Source organism: Mixophyes fleayi, chromosome 3, assembly GCF_038048845.1.
Source record: "Mixophyes fleayi isolate aMixFle1 chromosome 3, aMixFle1.hap1, whole genome shotgun sequence".
In the NCBI taxonomy this organism is placed as follows: Eukaryota; Metazoa; Chordata; class Amphibia; order Anura; family Limnodynastidae; genus Mixophyes; species Mixophyes fleayi.
In genome coordinates, this window is record NC_134404.1 from 112,510,237 (window position 1) to 112,532,757 (window position 22,521).

At 38.0% G+C, this 22,521-nt stretch overlaps 1 protein-coding gene across 2 annotated transcripts in view; it reads right to left on the bottom strand.

Moving 5' to 3' along the window:
* The window catches only part of ZMAT3 (zinc finger matrin-type 3), a 39,346-nt gene extending 19,117 nt beyond the window's left edge, over nucleotides 1-20,229 (bottom strand). For both annotated transcript variants that reach the window (XM_075202160.1, XM_075202159.1), the window contains exons 1-4: nucleotides 20,027-20,229; nucleotides 7,008-7,368; nucleotides 3,960-4,073; nucleotides 584-750 (exon numbers count right to left, since the gene is read on the bottom strand). In XM_075202160.1, the coding sequence (XP_075058261.1) occupies nucleotides 584-750; nucleotides 3,960-4,073; nucleotides 7,008-7,280 (554 nt within the window). In that variant the 5' untranslated portion in view covers nucleotides 7,281-7,368; nucleotides 20,027-20,229. The remainder of the gene's footprint in view (nucleotides 1-583; nucleotides 751-3,959; nucleotides 4,074-7,007; nucleotides 7,369-20,026) is intronic.
* Nucleotides 20,230-22,521: the final 2,292 nt, after the last annotated feature.

Here is a 22,521-nt window from a genome sequence, read left to right on the forward strand (position 1 = left end):
GAGAAAGAGATGCATTAACCACCCATACACCGCAGGACCACCCACACAGTGACAGGGGGTTACATGAAGAACTTGAGAGTAGAATAATTAGGATATCTAAATGTAGGGGAGAATGTTCAACATGCAATTTACATTACAAATCCACACTCCACGTGATTTATATGTTTATTTATACTTTATACTGTTTTCAAAATAATTATCATTTGGATTATGTAGTAAAAAAGCTACCCTGTATTGGGACAAAGTTTAATTGGCGATTTAGAAATCTGCAATTTTGCATTCAGCACTTTGTCAGTGGAATCGTTCTCTGGCGTTCCTCATTCACATCAATGTTACACTGACTTAGTGAAGGCTGCAGTTTCCTGGTCGAATAATGACCTGTCTGATCTTGCCCTTACTGAGGATCTTTAATAGCCATTTAAAATAAAGCAGAATGACTAGAGCTGGCCAGAAACACTGCACTACAAGAAAAACTTTAGAAAAATGTAGAGACACTCTATAATGACATCTTTGTAAAATGAGCATGCATTTATCTATCCATTTGTTGTACAAAGATAGTATGCATGGTGTCGTGTATACCTACATAAAGACGTTAGTTGGCGTCTCCGCTAGACGTAACCTTTTGGCATGGTTCTTTCCTTGGTAGTGTGCTTGAGCGACCACTGGAGAGCTGAATGAAGCATCGCATAGTTTGCAGTAGTCATTCTCAGTGGCAAGAATCACGCGCCCCCCACTTTTAGGGCCTGTCACCTGGATCAATTAAACACATGATTTTAATTCTTATGCTACAGTATTTATCATTTTGTGTAAATCCATATGTAGTAATCAATTAAAAATAATTGTTTACAGTCAAATAACCATTTGCAAAAATATTCTAATATTGAACATGTATTTAAAATAAAGTTGCCAAGAAGTCATTCCCATTCAGGACCATACACTGTGGGGTAACATCATCTAAATGGGCAAGGTGCTGGTAATAAAAAAAGAAGTCTATTATAGTGACAAGGAGGGATTTCTTTGCATATGGCCCCTCAGGAGAAGCCTGAAAATATTCCGAACTCATTTCATTGTTTCAGTGAATATATAATGGTTATTGGTGCATTCCTATGCCTCCAAAGAGGGAGAAAATAATAAGTTTTAGTAATAAGATAAAATATAATTTTCTTTCAAATGCAGGATTAAGTTTTGGCGCCCTCCTGTGGCCAATACTCAATGTCTCTACGATGTATGCACCGATCTAGGCCCTGGTCAGCTTGCAGAATTTCTATCCTGTGCAGAAACATTAATATATAATATATGTTAATTATCATTTAATCTATTGATAAAAAAAAAACAAAAAAAACTATAAACCATTTTTATTTGATAAGCATTAAGTATAGCCAACAAAAAAAAACCACTGTGTAATGAAGACTCCAAACATACAATTTAAAGCAAAAAAATAGAATAAAGAGATAAGAAAAATGAAAAAGAAGGGGGATGTTAGAAAACTCAAACAGGCAAACAAAAAGGAGGAAATATTGAGAAGAGGGAAGGGAGGGGGGTCCTGTGCTCCTCCTATCCAAGAAAAACAATACAATTGTAAGGGTCACCTGGCCACAGCACAAGGTACCAAAGTTTAAATATAATAAACCACTATATGTATCAGATTCTTTAAAAAAAGTCACCCAGCCCATACAAGTTGTGGTAAACTCTGCATTTCTGTATAATGTAACCAAGATGACATCCTCCATTGACATATAGAGATCGAATCTATTAAACCTTTTCTTAACAGACAGGGGGGTAATGGATTTCCATTTAACTGAGATGACCGCCTTTTCCGCATTATTGAACTGCTTTTAAAGGGATTTCTTATACGAGGAAATTGGGACCTAAATCATGTTTAGAATCCAGAAGTCTGGGCCCCCCCCAGACAAACCCTCTCCCAGAATCTCTTTAGAGAGTTTTATCACTTTTTTTTTTTTAAATAGACTGTGTATGTAGAGTATAATTGATTATTACACATTATGCTTTTTTGTATTGTATGTATTGTAACCTATCATAAAAAAAATTAACAGTCCTTCTGTAACAGATTAAAGAGCTACAAGATGATTCATGTATACACTCTGCTATATATAAAGTAAAAATATTTAAAATACAATTGCTTGTATTCTAAACAGTGAATATAATGAAACTTTCCATGAGTTTCTGCCACCTTAGACGTAGTCTCCATTCTTGTATTTTTCCACGAGTACCAGGATAGAAGCATTCTCTAGTCACACCTGGATAGGCGCATTTTATATATCTGCAACCAGATATGCAAATGTTATATATTCGCACTAGTTTAGGCACTGCCGAGCACTAGTCAGAACACGCTTGGGTCATGCCTGTGACCTCAGGCACTCCTGTACAGGTTGTGTTAAAGTTTGTGACACATATACTTTAGCTATTTATATAGGGCCACTAATAACGCAGCATGACGGCTTAGTGGTTAGCACTTCTGCCTCACATCGCTGGGGTCCTGAGGTCGATACCTGACCATGGCCTTATCTGAATGAAGTTTGTATGTTTTCCCCATGTTTGCTGGGTTTCCTCCGGTTTCCTCCCACACTCCTAAAACATACTAGTAGGTTAATTGGCTGCTATTAAATTGACCTTAGTTTCTCTCGGTTCGTGTGTATGTTAGGGAATTTAGACTGTAAGCTCCAATGGGGCAGGGGCTGATGTGCGGGAGTTCTCTGTACAGTGCTCAGAATTGGTGGCGCTATATAAATTGATGATGATTATATACATTATTCTGTCTAACCTTCTTATACTGACCTGGCTTATTTATCACCCTAATTGTTTGTTTGTGATCTGGACCCGTTAAATCTTTTCTGAGCTTTTTCTCCCTGCCCCAACCTTGGCACGTACAGTACATTGACTACAATTCCTGTTTCATCCTTCTGTATTATCAGATTGCTGCTTAGTGAGGATAGGTCTAGCGGCCACAACAGTGTGTTCCCCCTGGCTAAGCCCATCACTAAAATGAGGGGGTCCCTTTTGGACTTTGCAACTCAGATCTACCCAGTGTCAATCATAAGCAGCATAGTGGTTTCACATCAAAGACAACTTGTCACAACGAACAACAGCATATGTTGGATAACCGCTGAGAAATTATATATATGTGCATTAGCCAATTTATTTCAGGGGGCTACCTGCTACATCAAAGTGATGTTATAAATACTTCATAAGTTGACTTTCTGCCTTTAGATTCAAGGCAACAATGAAAAGCAAATGAGTGTATAATGCCATATTGGGTGCAAAATAACAATTTAATCTGAAATGTTTTGCTTATCCTTAACATCTGGGGAAACTTGTATCATACGTTTATTTACTGCCCCACACTTACTGAAGTGTAATTTCCGAATACACGAATGCACCTGTTTTTATAGAAAGTGCATGGATCTGCCCATCAAGATGGCGATGTCTCGAGGATGAGGTGGGACTAGGCAAATCACACTGTTCCTAGCTACATGTAGGATGCACCTAAAAATGTGCTCACATACAAAAATCATATTTCATTTTGCGGGATGAGATATTTAAATAAGATTTAAGGGGCGAAGAGGGCACATACACCTGCAAGTTTGAAGGGGTCTGTTGGGCCTCTTTTTCCTACGAAAGGACATGATTTTTGCAGGTGCTCAATAGTGCAGGTAATAGGGAGCTATCCTATACCTTCATGGTGTTAAATAGGCATATTTAGACCAAAAGAAATATATTGCAGGAGTGATTTTTTTTTTACTTTACTAATTTACCTTTACTAGGTTTTGTTAATACATATTTAGATTTGATTTGCAACATGATCCTCCTGCAAAATGCATAATATTTCACTGGGTGATCTGTGCACATAATCAGTTTTCGGTAGAACTGAAAATATTGTTACCCCAATCAATATTTAATGTAATGTATCATTATCACAGCCATGTGGATGAAACACTTACATTTGGTGAGGAAGATCCAGGTGATACCGTCTCTATAGTATGGCTCAATCTGGATGAAGCAGGACAACTACTTGACGCATGGTAATTGCGTAACTTCTTGCTGTGGTTTTTGCCCTAAAGAAGTATATTGTTGATAATAAAAATGCTCACTTCATTTGTTGTTTTATATTAAATATAATATCAGTAAAATAACACTTGAAGATAATGCATCTCTCTAACATTTCAAATTCAACAGTAAAGTGTTTTATTTCATTAGTACCAACTGAACTTAATCTCACACCTTTCTAAATACACTATATGATACAAAAGAAATTTGGCTACACCAAATGTTATTGAATTGAGGTGTTTCAATGAGACCGGTTGCCAGAGGTGTATAAAATCAAGCACCTGGCCATGCAGTCTCCATTTCCAAATATTTGTGATACAAAATGGGTCATTCTGAAGAGCTCAGTGACTTCAAGCATGTGACTGTGATAGGATGCCGCTTGCAATAAGACGGTTCGTGAAATTTTATCCCTGCTGTATACTCCATGGTCAACTGTAAGTGATTTTATTAGACAGTGGAAACATTTAGAAACAATAGCAACTCAGCCACGAAGGGGAAGACCACGTAAAATCACAGAGCAAAGTCAACGACTGCTAAGGCGCATGATGCGTAAAAGTCGCCAATGCTCTGTTGGGTACATAGCTGAAGAGTTTCGAACTTCCACTGGCATTAATGTAAGCACAAAAACTATGCGGCAAGAGCTTAATGTAATGGGTTTCCATTGCCGAGCAGCTGCATGCAAGCCTCACATCACCAAGACTAATGCCAAGTGTCAGATGGAGTGGTGTGTAAAGAGCACCAACAATGGACTGTGGAGCAATGGAAACGTGTTCTGTGGAGTCACGCTTCTGTTTGGCAGTCAGATGGGCGAGTCTGGGTTTGGCGGATGCAGGGAGAATGTTACCTGCCCGACTGCACTATGACAACTGTGAAGTTTGGTGGAGGAGGGATAATGGTATGGGGCTGTTTTTCAGGGTTGTGTGCTAGGCCCCATATCTCCAGTGAACGGCAATCTTAAAGCTTCAGCATACCAGGTCATTTTGGACAATGCTATGCTTCCAACTTTGTGGCAACAGTTTGGGGAAGGCCCTTTTCTATTCCAACATGAATGTGCCCCAGTGCACAAAGCAAGGACTACAAAGACATGGTTTGACGAGTTCAAAGAAGATCTTGACTGGCCCGAACAGAGCCCTTACCTCAATTCCATTGAAAATCTTTGGGATGAACTGGAACGCAGATTGCCAGCCAGGCCTTCTCGTTCAACATCAGTGCTTGACCTCATAAATGCTCTACAGAATAAATTGGCACAAATTGCCACAGAAACACTCCAACATCTTGTGGAAAGCCTTTTAATAAGAGTGGAAGCTGTTATCGCTGTAAAAGGGGAACCAACTCCATAATAAAATATGTATTTGAATACAATATCATTACAGTCCCTGTTGGTGTAATGGTCAAGCGTCCAAATACTTTTGTCCATATAGTGTGTATTAGAAAACTATAATGGTGCACTCTAAGGACTTAGTAAAACTGTATAGGCAAGTTGACATGAAGGAATAATATTATTATTATTATTATTATTAATAATGCATACAGAGCAGCGGATGAGTCATAAAATACATTGGTTTTCTTAAGACTATTAAATTAATAAAAGTTATGAAATAGTGGCAAATGCATTATTGGATGAATCGTATGTACCTGGAAACCACAAACTGACAATTCCACAGCTACTAAGCTTAAGCTTATTATTCTAAGACGATTTCTCACCAAACCTGGCGCAATGTCACAGGGATGTGGGCAGGTACTAAAGTGCATACCAACTGTTTTTAAAAACAAAATCATCCTAAACAAATTTTCCTAACGGATTTAAAAGCAACAAATCCCCACTAACACTCCCCACTAACAGTTTCTCTACTAATTGCTTTCTTCTCTTTTGGAAGGCCCTACAAAAACTATTTCTGGTATTTTCAGCATAATGTGGGTTTACAAAAAAAACAAAGCACAGATAAGTGCTATAATCTACAGCAACCAACTTGTTTGCGTTGCAGTGTTTTAAAGCACCTTTTTATCCTGTCGCCTGTGCAACGGATTTCATAAATACCCGTCAAACATTCCATTTCAATCAAGTAACTATTTCCATTGTATCAGGCAGAAGTCACTTTTCCTGTCTTTTTATACTGTATTAGTTACAGATGTTTTTGGGAAATCCAAACAAAATTTCTTGGTTGCAAATAATTTTGATTCTACTTATGAATTAAAGGCAAGGTCTGGATTTATGTATTGTGATGTTTGTGCTATATAGAGCTTGTGATTAAATAATAACTGTCATTGTGAATTAAAAAAATTTTATTAAATAGTTTAGAAAAATACTGATGGGTGGAAAAGAGAGGAAGAAAACATATTCAGCATTTAATGTAAATACCAAGATGTGCCACTAGTCTTGTCAGGATGACAGGTACACTTCAAATGATGGTTCAGGCAGCCATTTTGCAAGCGAAAACTATATTCATAACAATGCAGCCTACAAATCAGCTAGGAATCAGTGTCAGAGGAATATTTGGTCATAATGTTACCTCAGTGATAACATTAGTTGTGAATTAAATTAATAGGTTATATTTTCATGAATCTTGGATTAACCCACAAAATAGCTGCCTCCAGGGTGCCCTGATGTACTGAGTTTTGGAACCAGGTGAAATATGACCCCATTTGGTGGAACACATTACTTTCTATTAGATTTATTGAAACACTTTTTTTTTTTCATTACAACTTTATCAGGATAAAATGAAATGCTTTTGACTCACTTTTGAAACTAATTCAAGATGATTAGGTCATCTGCTGTTAGCAATCAATTAGATAACACACACTTAAAGACAAGTCTAGTTATTAACTTGCCAGTCAAACAGAAGCTTTCCCCAAAATATTTCTTGTATGCTCTACACATTTCTGTCTCTACTGGAGTTAACCTTAGAGGGAAGAAGGAGCTTCCCAGCATTTGCACCCCTTACCTGATAGTGTGCCTGAGCTTGCTGTGCAGAGTTCAGGGTAACATTACACAGCTTACAAGAAAGAGGTTTACATAGGTCTTCCAAGGACGCTTCTTGCTCCACAATTTCATCCGGTGTGACATCCGGTGAGGTTGGCTGGGATGCAAGGCCAAGTATTGTCTGTGAATGAGGCTGCACGGGGAGTACTATTTGCTTCTTGCCCATTCCAATGGTAGATGAAAAAGTAGACTGCTCTTGGTGAGATGGAGGCCTGGCATGTTGCAACACAATCATTTGCCCGGGTCTCAACCAAGTCAGCGCTGAGCGGACAATGGATCACAAGCTCCAGAGGATTTTGAAGTGCTCTAAATGTTGAAGAGTACTTATAAAAAATAAAAAAAAAAAAGAAACATACACTTGATACTTGGTAAGCATTTCTGATTTAAAATGGTCAGTTTATCATTTAATGATCACATGCTCCTAATCACTTTTTTTAAACGATGTCCTTGGTTTTAATTTCATGCAAATGTATTTCTTGTGAGTATATAATACAACCATGCTGTTCATTAGAACCTAGATTTCCTACCAGGGTTGAAAATAGTCCATTGTTGTAAATATCTTTCAATTAAAAACTTAATTGACCAGCAACATTTTTTACTGACACATAATTTTTGTAATTTGTAAAAAGTGTCAAACTGTAAGTTGCAGCATAAGGAGGACAAAGTGGGTTAGGAATAGAATGATTGACCAATAACTCCACTCAGACACAAAACCACCGGCAAGCGATGCTAAAACTTTAAGATACACTTATTGTATGTTTGGACAATATAACGCTTTTACCAGTGGCGGATCCAGGGGGGGGGGCCATTTTAAATACAGAAAAGTTCAAGTTGCTACGGCAACTGACGTGCATAGAAAGTGACGTCTTTGCCACACTTCGGAATGTAAGAGAAGCAGGTCGCACATTTCTATTGTCAGTTTTCTGGTAAGCCTGCATTTGCTTGTTATAGTCATTATGTAAATCGGAATTGTTACGTCGGTGTTCTCGTCATCGATGCAATCAGCATCATCATTTTGTACCCAACCCATTTCCTCCACTTGAGAATTCCCAAAGAAAAGTTACAAAACCCCAGACAAGTCATTTCCCTACACCAAAATATACAAAAGACTTCCTCAACAAATGCTTATTGCATCAGGTATATACCTCAGAAATAATGCATTTCCTCTAGCAAAGTTAAAACAAAAAATTAATTTCCTCCCCTGGACTCAGAAATAAAGATATTTCCTTTACCAAAATAAACACAATATCAAAAATAAGTTTTGCAATTATATAAATAAGCGCCCTGCGCTATTTCCTTTAAATACATTTTTATCATAAGTTATTTATAAGTGATACAGTCACACTAGGTGTGCATTATTCTACACATCAAAAGGACAGTGACAACATCAGAACTCACTGTTTATACAAACAGGTGTGTTATATATATATATATATATATGAAAACAGGGATACTCTGCACTCTCCAAACACATAATTAATGCTGTACCAAGTACTGTTCTATAGTAAAAACAGGGAATGTTAGTTCCACATATTGCAATATATGTTAAGCTGATATATTATATATATATATTGTACATATACATAAACTCCAGTAAATAATATCTGTTTTTGTGTCAGTGTGCCGACTTATTACTATGTTTGTTTTATTTGTTTATAATTAAATCTTACCTATTATAAAGAATACCCCCCTCCCCCCAACAGTAAATTATGTCAGATATTAGAAGTCACTCCAAAAGTTCATGGCCATTGAAAAGTTCATGGAACATTTTATAGGGTAATGAAGTGTCATGGTGACCTCTAATATTTTTATTATTTAAAGTATTATGTACATTATATTCCATATATAATGAGTTGTTCCAAATAAAGACCTTAAAGTATCATTTATTTTATCCAGCATGCTTTATGTGTTTAGACTATCAATTTTGTGGACACTGTCCAATGATACCATTTTCAACAGAATAAAGGAATTAAGCTATAGGGTTGCGGAATTAGTGTCGCTATATAAACAGCTGATGATGATGATAGGGAGAAAGGACGGCTTTTGGTACACTTCGCAGCTCTCCTGGTGTGGGTGTTCAAGAAAGCGATATATAGTGAATAAAATGCTCTCACGGGGGCGAGCTGGGTTCCAGTGTTTTTTGTTTTTTTTTGCTTATCACTATATTAAGCAAGGCACAAAAATAGAATCATAGGATCTTTAAGCTCAAATCTCAATTTGTACATCAAATTTTCAAAGACATTATTAGGGCCCATAATTAGGGTCCTCAAAGCAGTACATCGTAAAGTCACCATAGAAAGATGGGGTACCAGTTACAGATTATCAAAATATATTCAAAAACATACTTAACATATCCTCACAGGCACTAATTTGATACATTTTAATTGAACAATCTAAAATACTCCATGGCAACCATTATAATGGGTAGGTGCTGTTTCTAATTTACTGGAGACAGGTTAAATAAAAATGCCACCAGACCATATACATATAAGGCAGCTCCTCCTCTTCCCCCACTTCTCTGAGTGACTTTCCAAGCTTTCTCTGAAAAAAATAAATATGTCAGCATGGGTGGTAAACTGGGATGTCAGAGTATTGAGAAAAAGGAATTGACAGTAATCATAATTTACATTTTTCCTCCATAGTACCCAATACAATGGTATGTACCCAAGCAATACAGTAGGGAGGGCCACAAAAAACTAAGCCACATATGCTGCATTATCAAGAATTTATTCAGTGGCTCTGTGGAGAAGTCTCCCAAACTGAGAGTTAACAGAATATAGGGCATACAGATGACCTTTTCAAGGTCCTGTATGAATCACAACAAGTTGTTCCATTCATCTACATTCTTCTTCTCTGGACAAATATATGGAAATTGTTCCAACCAAATCCACCAAGTGCAGCTTTTTTCCTTTTCATCAATAGGTCGTACTGTCATCTGTTTGTCCACAAGTTCCTGATAAAGGAGGAATGTAGATATGACTTTTGGCAGAAACTTTGGATTGGCTCCAAGTACTACTTTATCTGCACAGATCTTCAGAAGGGTTCCTTTCACAGCCTTTAGGGTCATTCATCTGAGATAAACCTCTTCTATGTGTTTAAAAGGGTGAAACATCAGAGTACTGTGTACCAAGTCGAGGTCCCATGGAGTCACAAAGTGTCTAACAGATGGACGGATCCTCTTTACTGCTAGGAAGAAATGAATAATCAATTCTTGTGAAGCCAACTTGGTATCTAAGAAGACACTCATTGCAGATACTTGTACCTTGAGTTTAGATAGGCAAGACCTTTGCAGAAACTCTCCTGAAGGAAGTAAAGGATCTGTGGAATAAGTGCTACAGTTGGATTAAGTCACACCGTGTGCTTAATTTCTTCCAAATCCTGTAATCGATTACTGAAGAGTTCTTTTTTCTTGCCCATAAAAGTCTGTTGATCACTTGTTCAGAGGCTCCGCTATGTCTGAACATTTCAAAGGCAAACACTGTGCCATTAAAGTCAACCACTCTGGATTTGGATAAATAACTGGGCCTTGGTGTAGGAGATCTGGCCATAGAGGAAGAGGCCATGGTTGCTCCTGGATCATCTCCGAGCTACAGGTAACCATAGATGGTGTGCCAAAACAGAAGGATCGCGATCACCTAAGCCTTTTCTTATCTGATTTTTACAATGTGAGCAATAAGGAAGGGAAGATCTACCCCAGGTGGAATGACTATGGAACTTCCCCTCTGTCCCTGGATTCTTGTGCCGTCAGAAGAACCTGGGTTCCTTGGTGTTTTTGCTTGTTGGTATAATGTCCACTTGATGAAACCCAAAATTTCCTATCAGTAGCTGGAAATCCCTTCCTAATGCCACATTCCCTTGAAGACCTTATATTAGATTGAGGTGATCAGCTATTATGTTCTGTTTGCTTGTCACATGCAATGCAGAGAGTGACTTTAGATTTTTCTCTGCCTAAGACATGATTTTGGCTACTTCCACCATCATGGTTCTGCGTCTGGCACCTCCCTCCTTCTTGATGTTTGAGAATATACGGAGAGATTTCCCTTTTAGTTTAAGATGAAAGAGCTGGATTGCTTTCCACATTGCTCCCATTTCGAAGACCTTTACATGAAGTTTTTTCTCATTTCATGACCCTGACCCTTGTGATATCTGTTCCCAATGGTGGGCTCCCCAGTCTGCTACACTGGAGTCTGTCGTGAACATTATCCACTCTGGTTCTAAAAGCGACATTCCTCGTCTTTAATTTTGGGCTTTGTCACTAGCTGAAAGACTTCCTGGTGGTTCTTAACAGTGTAATGGCATGATTCAGAAAAATCTGCTTGTGATCCCCTTGGGTTAGAATACACCACATATGCCACCTTGTCCAGGGGATGATACCTATGGAGGAACACATTCCCAACAATTGAAGTCCCTTTCTTACCCATATTTGGTGGAAAGTCTATGCCAGGGACTGGATCTTGATACAACTTTCCTCTGACAGAGATACTTTGTTCTGTATGGTGTTTAACTGGACTTCCAGAAATGTTATTTGTTGTGATGGGATGAGAAGACTGTTCACAGTCCAGTCATGTTCTTGTAGAAAGGCTATCACTTGAGCTGTCCTCCAGTTGGCAATGTACTCCCCACCAGAAGGATGTTGTCTAAATAGGGCCATATCCTGACCCCTCGCTTTCTTAATTCTGCTACCAGAGTAACAAGCACCTTGGTAAAAATTATTGGGGATGTCGCCAGGCCGAAGGGCAAGCAAGTGAACTGAAATGGCTGACGCATGACTCAGGACCTGTGACATTTCCTGTCATGAACTGCAAAAGGGATATGAAAATAGGCATCCTGCAGGTCTGTGGATGTGAGAAAATCCCTCTCGCTTATGGCCATGAGGATACAATTCACAGATTCCATGCGAAAGTGACTGAAGAAGCTCAAGTTTGACAATACCAAACACAGAACAATGGAAAAGGCCCCTTATGATTTCTTGACAAGGAAGAGTCTGGAATAAAAACCTGTGCCTTGGCCGGCAGGAACAAGTGAAATTGCACAAGCTTTTCTTAAAGTTTTTTCGGACAGTTTTGTAAGACTTCCAACTCTATTAATGGTGACAAAGTCGTGGATTGTACAAAAAAATACCAGAAATAGGAAAAAACAGAGGAGCTGCCTTACGTACAGTCTGGGGGTATTTTTATTTAACCTGTCTTTATCTACACTGGAAAGGGAACCTACCAATTGTAATTGCTGCATAGAGGATTGTAGAGAAAGGGAGTGTATATTGTGATAAAGGATATATATTTCATAAAGGATATATATTTCAAGAAGAATATTTCGGTGATTTGGAGATTTTTAGCATATGCAGGAAAAAAAAAACCCAATTAAAGATTAAATATGATTGTTCAAGAATCCCAAATAGCGATAAAAATTATCAACCCTGGATAATCACATAACAAAATATTCTTCAACAAGGAATAAACTCAGGCGCTACAATAGAAGAAACTAATATAGAATTATAAATAATTCCACCAAATATTAATTTCAAATAGTCAACTCCTACTGCAGCTGTATAGATGGACTAGTGTACCATCTCAAACAGAGCACTATATGCAAAAATAATAGTGCAGCAGGAGGGCTATAACACATTATATTATCTATAATATAAATGCTTAGTGGTGTGTGTTTGTCTGTGTGTGTGTGTGGAAAAAATAAAACCGAGCTGCAGCGCCACCTGCTGGGCGGAGTTATACACTGACCTACTAAATTCTTAGTGTGTGTGGGGGAAAAAATTCAGAAAGGGCTGAAATTTGGTATACTAAGATGTTTTTAATTTGTTAATTGTTAAGTGTTTATAAAGATTTTAAAAAATATATATATATATATTTCTTGAAGGAGAAGTGACAGTTGGGAGTGGTTGGTGGTTGCCGGGGGTGACAGTGGGGAGTGGTTAGTGGTTGCCGGGGGGTGACAGTGGGGAGTGGTTAGTGGTTGCCGGGGGTGACAGTGGGGAGTGGTTGGTGGTTGAGGCCTGGGCTATGGCCCAAATGCATGACAAGAACCTTTTTAACACCTTAAGTAGCTTGATTTGACTAGAATGCATGAGTATCATGCACGGGTTAACATATATATATATATATATATATATATATATATATATATATATATATATATTATATATACACACTAAATAAAGGACCAAACTACCTACACGGCTAAATTTACGTAAAAAAGGAATTGGTCACTCCACAAATTAAACTGCACATACAAAAATGTATTAAATACATATACACATTATATATATATATATATATATATATATATATATATATATATATATATATATATATATATATATCACACACACTAAAAATCATATATATTGTATTTCAATTAAAACACCACTAAATACACTGTTGTTGATCGCCACACTACTTGAAATATACACATAAAAAATACAGGTAAAGGTAATCAAGTTTCTATGGCTGGGGCAGCACAGTGGCTTAGTGTTTAGCACTTCTGCCTCACAGCATTGGGGTTATCATGAGTTTGATTCCCGACCATGACCTTACAGGCGTTTGCATGTCTGCGTGGGTTTCCTCCGGGTGCTCCGGTTTCCTGCCACACTCCAAAAACATACTATTAGGTTAATTGACTGTTATTAAATTGACCTTAGTCTCTTAGTCACCTTGTGTGTTTGTGTATGGTAGAGAATTTAGACTATAAGCACCAATGGGGCAGGGACAGATGTGAGGGAGTTCTCTGTTCAGCGCTGTGGCATTAGTGGCCCTGGATAAATAGCTGATGAGGGTGATGGCTGCCATTTTAGAACTAAAACTATCTTCTATGTTAAAAACTGAGTGCATAATAATACTTTTGGAACAAAGTCTCTAAATAGTGATTCCTGAATGGAAATCCAGAATTGCCCCTACAAGGAATCCTTTTCTGGCACTCCACCACTTCAAAATTTCCAAAAGACAGGTTACAGGTCCCACTTGAAAACGCATAACGTCCAAAATTACCAAAAATCCATACACACTCAAATAAAATGGGATGTGTGGCACTTTCCTCTGTTTCAATTCTTTGGAGCAGATATTCAAATATATTAAAAGAAAAGCTTTATACTGGTCATGAAGAAATCTGCAAAATGTCCTCACCCGGAGAGTAGTGACTGTAATGCCATACACAGAATGCGGCTGATTTATGCCGACAGGTCGCTTTATCAGCTGCTCCATAGAGTCATAAAGTTCCGTACTCTCCTCTCATACCCCCGGATAGGAAACAAAGGCAACAGAAAAATAGTTCTGCTTGGAAAGGGACTTGCAGCCCTTTTCACTCCTATGCAACCTTTCTCATGCAGTGAAAGCAAACAACTTATATGACGCGTTTTGCCCAGCCAGTAGACTTTCTCAAAGCTTCGAACATTATACATTTTTAAGTGGGATCTGTAAGCTGGTTTTTGGACATTTAAGTAGCTATGGGTGGTTTCCTCACAATTTTCTTTACCCAACCAGTAATATACTAGCGATAAAAGTCTATATTAAACTTCCACAGTTAAAGTCACTGGGGAAGCCATTCAATTAACTAAGCAGGTAGTCTCTGTTAATATGATCAGAACTAGAAAGGCCAGTATACAATTAACACTTTTAATTATAGGGGTATATTTATCAAGCGATGGTTCCAAAAAAACGCTGATTCTCGACTGTTTTCCGCAATTTCTTAAAACAGCAATTTTATTGCAGACAAAACCTGATGGGCTTTGCCTTTTATAAAATTTCCATTAATGTCACAATCAGTCCAACGGTATTCCATTTATATCATCAACTTACAGAAGGTATTAACCTTGTTTACAGCATATTGCAGGGATTTGATCACTCTGATATTCTAATAAATGTGGTCACTCAGATTCTATAATAATGCTCTGTCTTCTTTTGGCTGTTCCTCAACCCCAATTGCCATCCAACTGTCACCTCTCACACCTAGCTCAGGCACGAGATGCTGTGCATCTGTTATCTTGTGCTGTTAATTCTGTGCAGCAGCCGGCTACACTTGTATTGATTTCCTTGGCTACACAATCTTTAGCTTGTTTATCAACTTTGCATCTTTGCCACCTGACTTATAATCAAACAATATGGGGCCGATTCAATTCTCATAAATGTGCCGTGGAGTGTCTCAGGAATGGTCACAGGGGCAGTCTATGGCAAAGTAACATCACGGATTAAATCAGACACTATATGTGCACAGTCAGGATCTGTGCCCGCTGTCCAATTTCCTTTTCCAGAATCCACTCTCATAGGATAATTGTATGTTTGACCCAAACCATGACATAATGTAGGCCAAGAACAAATGGCGTGTTGGTGCAATTGCAAACAGATGCAGACCTAGAAAACAAAGATATGTGCCTGAAAAAGTCAAGTGGTTAGGAACAGGTGCAAATTGCGGATGATAATGATGATGTTCTCCGGCACTAGTGAACCACTTGTGATTGGCTGTTTGTGACTGCACCACTCGGGCATATATTATGTTTTTGCCCTCAATTTTTTATTATTATTATTTTTGTACAGGTTTAAGTTGTTTCTTCTGTATTAAAGCGTTTTTTTTATTATAAGTTTTATTAATGCAAAATAGCAAATGCATTTGTTGCACATAAAACAGAAGGATAATACCATGGGAGCTGGTGGAACGTAAGAGTCTATGACGTGTCCTTGGCGTAAACAGGATGTATATGCCACTGATGTTGACCTGCGGATTTTAAGATGCGTACGGCTCAGCGCGTAGATAACTCCCATTTTGCTGCCAACCCTGCATCAGGCCCATAAGGAACCTGCTCCCTATCTACCTGTATGCATGCGCTATATCTTTCAGTAAATCCTATATAATATTTTATGTCATGCAAGCCTGAGAATGATAACACAACAATGGACCTCTGCAGAATCAACTTGTGTGGATCATAGGTGCAATTCATTACCAAATATTTTATAATCCCAAATTCCAGGCACTGAGTTCTCCAATTAGCTGAACGGTTGCTATGGTTATATTGAGAGTGTCCATAGCCCAGATATGAAATCTACTTTGTTTTTCCATCTGCAGGTCAGTTTCATATTAGCACATAACATACAGATGTCCGATTAGCAAACTTGTGATAAACAACTGTCAACAACAAACAGACCTGACTCAAGAATATGCGAGATGTCGTGGACATTTCACGTTATATAGGTCCGTACAATAGTTTATTAAATAAAAAGAAAACTGTATTATTAACTATCATATGTGTGACAGAATATCAAGCACTTCAGTAACTTCTCCTTTGTTTTGTAATCTTCAATAAATTATCCGAGACCCTATAATGTCAATATTCTACAGTATAATGTCTGCATTAATTTAGGTTTATGAAACGTTTTACAGGATTATTATTGTAAAACTTTGGAGCAATTCAGTCTTTTGCCATAAAAATCCTATACAGTTTTTTTTTCTCATAAAGGGAATCAAGTCAGCCCATCTATGCCTGTTTAGAATATTTTGTACATTGGGATTTTACAATTATTTAACAGCCAAATACCAAATCCAACTTCCAAAGGGAATAATAAAAGAACACGATGACTCATCTCCTTCTGGCAGTTGCGGGTTATCTCAGTTCAAAATGAAAGCATCTAATGTGGTACATTATAAGACTTTAAATGACCGATGAGTATTTTCTTGGGTCTTGCAAGAACTGCACACCAGCTATTTCATGGCAGGAAAATATAAATATACCTTAAACAGAATTTTTGCTGTATTTTTTTCATTCCGCATCCTGCAGTATTCCACATGCTGAAGTAGTGCGATATAGCGTTGTAGGAGGATTATGTCCGATGGGTCTTTTTTGTGTTTGTTGCCTTTGGTTATGACACAGTTATGCTGTGCTCTCTGCGTTGAACACTTGAATACAGAGTAAAGCTTTGAGTTGGGCAACTAAATAAGTTAATGGAGGGGGGGGGGGGGGGTGTTCTAACTCCATTAAATAATATCTTGTTTAAGAGAAGTTAAATTGGTTTAGTCTTCATAATTGGTAAATGCCAGCTGCCTACTGTCAGTAAATATACTGACAGCAAAAATATCTTTAAAAAGATTAAGCACATTTTTCATCTGTCAGAAATGCAGTCAAAATACTTTGGATGTTGTTTTATTACACATAAAAAACATCACAACAGTGTTTTAGGGACTTTGATGGCGTCTATATATATAATTAATCTCAAATTTCTCTTTGCAACTGTTATTCACTTTACAAGAAATGTCAGTGTTGCATAATAACATGTCAGTAAACAAATACTGGTTTAAAGTAGAAGTTCCAAGTTTCAGCAAAATATAACAACAGTGGTTAGCAACCCTGGCTGACATACATACAAGACATGACAACATGAACCTAAGAAGATTATACTCTACGTAAAGCATTGTTCTAGGTTCTGTCTCCAATGGCTTTCACCGAAAACCCACCTCTTCAGACAAGGTTATGATATTCCTCAACCACCATCTTAATTTCCCTAGATTACCCTATTACCATCCTCTACACTGCTAACGCAGGACAACAACCCTCTGACCAACATTGCAACACACACAGCCCACTCAATACTTTTACCTTTGCATTCTAGCTGATCCATTGTGCAATATGATGTAGCACATGCCCTTGTGTTTCTAACTCCCATTGTCCTATAGATTGTAAGCTTGCGAGCAGGGTTCTCTTACCTCACTGTCTGTATGTATTACCCAGTATTGTCTTATTAATGTTTGTTCCCAATTGTAAAGCGCTACAGAATCTGCTGGCGCTATATAAATAAATGTTGATGATGATGAATGGCTAGTGACACAAAAGCACTTTGTGAACCCGCATATTGAACTCACACATTCTATTTGGCTATACATATCAGTCAGCGTGAATACTGTTTTACTGAAACACTCACACTAACAACCTCTGTTTGCAGCATTCTGAGCTTACCTGCATCCATGTGATTGGAACTCGGCATTCACACTGCTTGAGATGTATATATGTGCCTGTGTGTCACCAGCCATACAGGTAGTGTAAAAATAAAAATAATATTATTAACAGCACTTTATCCTGTACATATTTTCTTTAACCAAAACCAACTGCGGAGATTGAAATCTCTCCCCATTTGTATTCATTGCAAATTGTTAAATTACCAATTACTGCTAAACAAATATTTATTTTGTATTTATCTGCATGATAAAGCAATTGAGTTTATTTAGCAACTACGTGCAAATGTGCTGTAACACATAGGAACCAATCAGAAAGTTGCTTTCATTGTCTAAACCAGTGTCTGTATCAGTGGTGAGCAACAGGTGGCCCCGGCAGCAGCCCGCAGACTCTTCACCTGTGCCTACCTGCAGGCTGTTCCCGATTCTTATCAGGATAGGGGCTGTTCATTGTGCTCTCCTTGCTTACTCTCAGCAGCCCCATTGCAGGCTGGAGGGCCACACATGTGGCCCTACAACCCTTTCTTGTTGAGAAGGTCTTGTTTAGACCTTTATTTGTCTAAACTGTATTGGATCAATGAAAACTGATAGCTGGTTGGTTGTTGTGGGTTACTACTAACATAGAGAGTTATTCTCTAACAAAGTACAAAAGTGCAGTAACCCATATCCAAATTAACTTTGATCGACCAACAGATTTTGCGGGTTAAATACAAGAAAAAAAAGGTTCAAATATTTTTGACAACAGAAAACAGAAACTATGCATCCTTATATAATAGTCAAATACATTATATATGGGAACTGCAGATGCTGAAAGGTAAAAGGTATTTAAATTTCATGCAAGGTTTCATCACCCTGTGGCTTAGTGGCGTAAAAATGAACACCAAATAATATCATTTTCAATACAATCCCTCTTCTATATAATCCAACATAACAAAAAGTAGACATGTACTATATGTGCAGGAGACGGGGGACTATGACATACCCTTGCAAGGTCCAGCTCTTGAATAAAATTGCTATTACTCAGTCTACATGAATTATTTATAAAGTGATGAAAGGAATAATTATACTAGCCCAATAGACTACTTACACTATACTGTATATAGGATATGTACATATGTCACTCTGTATACAGAGTTTTATAGTGTTATATAGAGTAGTTTACACTAAATCCAATGTCAAATATAACAGATTCTTATAACAGGAACTAAGTAATATCCTAAACTGCATCGTTGGTAACATTTTAAAATTGCTTCCACCAATGATACTTTACTATTGATTTGGTGCATCTGAGAACATGACACAATAATGTCTCAGTGGTTCTTGGAACACTACAATCCCAACCATGAAAAGTTTAAAGAGTTGAATTATAATGTATTTTGAATATAATTTTGTAGTTGGTTAATATTGTCAAACAGGGGTAATGCCTTGGAGTAGTACCAGATATTAACAAATCTATAAAACATGGTACTGTACCTACAAATTGGTAGAGTTAGCAACTATGACATGACTTATCAATCTGTGTGTTTTAACACACTGATAATATAACAACTATAATGAATATACATACACACACACAAATACACACACATTCATATTTAGTAGTTTCATTAGCTATACAGTTATTTTAATTATTTCTATCCAACAACATATTGCACAATGCAAAAATATTTTGTATTAATATGGAACACAATACCACAAAATCTTGAAATGTTTGTCTGACTAGATTTCTCAAACAGTTCTGCATGTAGTGCAAACCAAATATTAATATATATTTTATTTACTGAGCAAATGCAATTACCGTATGAATAAGTGCAAATCAATATATTTGTACACAAACCTATATATGTTTGTGTTTGCAAACAAATGAAAAGGGAAAAAAAATAAAGGTGTTTGTATTACTAGTAGCTGTTTCCACTTTACATGGCACAGGGATGAGGAGTATGACTAATGATAACAAAACTAATGCAGCGTAATATCGTATAGTATAGAAGATATGGCAGGCCAATGACAGACATGAAAGGGATGAGGGGTACTCACACACGGCTGCAAGGACCTGTCTGCACTATTCTCTCTCAAAAGGGATTCCCCTCTGAGAGGACATGGCCGGATGTGGGATCATCCTTTGGAAGCAGAAACAATGAGGCCCGGAATAAGCCGGCTGCTTTCCCTCTATGCAACTGCTCCTGTGATCCAGACTGCAGCTGCAGTCCCTTCCTCCTCTCTGGTTGTGTATGAGTTTCCGGGGCCTCCCGCCCTCCCATTGGCTGCCTGCCACACAAAGTCTTGCTTGGCTGACACTGAATTTACTGCTATGCATATAACATTCATGCAGTAAGGCTTCATACAGGTGCTCTGCTTCATGCTGCCAAAATAGCTAACGGTGTTAAAACTGTACAGTATTTACACATGACAACAATCTTGTAAAACATGTTTAATACATTGCATGAAGAGCAATATGTTAGACATGAGAGGTAACAGAAGCATACATGCAAAAAAATATATAAATGCAAAAAAATTAGATTAATCATGACAATGTTAAAATGTTTAACAATGCACATTCAAGATGGGGTATCAATAACATCACATAATTTTTAGTTTGTTATGAGTACTGAATTATTATATACATACTGCAATTTATATTTTGTAACAGGGACTTCAAGGAGATTGCATTGTTACAAGAAGACCTGTTTCCTTATCCTACTTTGTGGAGACTAAAGATGGTTTATATGTAGTGCAGATAGCATTCTCTTGCACTAACTGGATGCACTTTAAGGCCATACATTATTCTGCTGCTCTCCCCAGTTTGGTGTGGGGGTAATATTCCCAAGTGTCTGCTATTTGCTGTCCAGGAAAAGGTAGGTAGGGGTTTAAAGGGGTGAAATTAATTGGTGCTAGGTTAGAACTCCCAATAATTTTAAATAAAAAGGGGATATACATATGATCTGAAGTCTGCAACTTATATTTTAGAATATCTAAAGAGCAGATGTATTTAGAGTTACATGTAAGTTTATTATTATAACATAAAGATGTGTCTTGGTGCAAAATTGATGCAATGTACAGGTACATAAATTGTGTCTGTATTTAGAGTTACACGTATATTGTACTTGTAGTCCCTTGCACTTGGAGAGACAGATCAAGAGCCTTAATATAAATGTGCAAATGCACTACAGTAAGGGCACGCAGATGCAAACTAGCAGGCCCTATTGAGAAGCATTTTGAAATTTTGAGATGTACTGATCTTGCCTCCTCCCACTACTGCTCCATCGCTAGTTTCTCCAATGTAGCCTTCCCACTCTCCGACCACAACCTCCTTTCCTTCAGCCTCACCTTACCTCATGCCCTCCACCTGCACCCAAACCCACAATGAAACGTAAGTACTCTTAATCCAATCCACTTCTCATTTTCACTAAAACAACTATTTTCTACAATGACTGAATTGTCCTGTCCTAATCAGGCCAACTCTTTCTGCAACAAAACACTCACTTCAGCCCTAGACAATGCAGTTCTAGCTACCATATATATAGTCTCTGATGATCCAAACCCCAATCATGGCACACCAAACAGACCCGCTACCTGCAAAGTGCTCCCACCTGCACCTCCTCCCCATTCCTCACTCACAGTCCATGATTTTGCCACCTATTTCAAAGACAAAATTGACACCATTCGACAAGATATTTCCTCATGCCAAATTCCACTCACTCCATCCACTCTACCCCCCCCTTCATCTACACTCCCCAATCCACCACGCAATCCATTCTCTCCAGTAACTGACAACAAAGTCTTTGCACTCATCCTATCATCTCAACGTACAACATGTCCCCTTGACCCTATTTCCTCCCAACTTTGTCTGCATGACCAGCGCTGTCTCTTCAACTTGTCTCTCTACTGGCCCATTTCCATCCTCCTTTAAATATGTGCTCATCTCACCAATTCTAAACAAACCATTTCTCGATCCAACCACTCTCTCCAACTACGCCCTATTTCTCTCCTCCCCTTTGACACCATACTACTTGAGCAATTAGTGTACAAATGGTGTCTCACTTTACTTTATTTCATTCTCGACTCTCTGCAATCAGGCTCCCGCCCCCAACATTCCACTGAGACTGTTCATACAAAAGTGATCAATGATCAATGATCTACTTACTGCAAAGACTAAAGGTTATTTCTCCATATTCATTCTCCTGGGCCTCTCTGCTGCTGTTGACACTGTAGATCATCCTCTACTCCTACTAACCCTTCACTCCATTGGCATCCGTGACATAGTTCTTTCCTGGTTCACTTCCTACCTATCAAACTGCTTCTTTAGTGTTTCTACTTCTGGCACATCCTCCCCTCCACTCCCACTATCTGTTGGGGTCACACAAGGCTCTGTTCTTGGCTCTTTACTTGTGTCATTGTAGACCTCTTCTCTTGTGGCACTAATTTGCTCATTTGGCCTCCAATACCACTGCAGTCTGTTGTGTGTGTCTACATACGGCAAATACTGTTTATCAAGTGCGTTCTTATATGCCGATTCAAATCAAAATGTATTT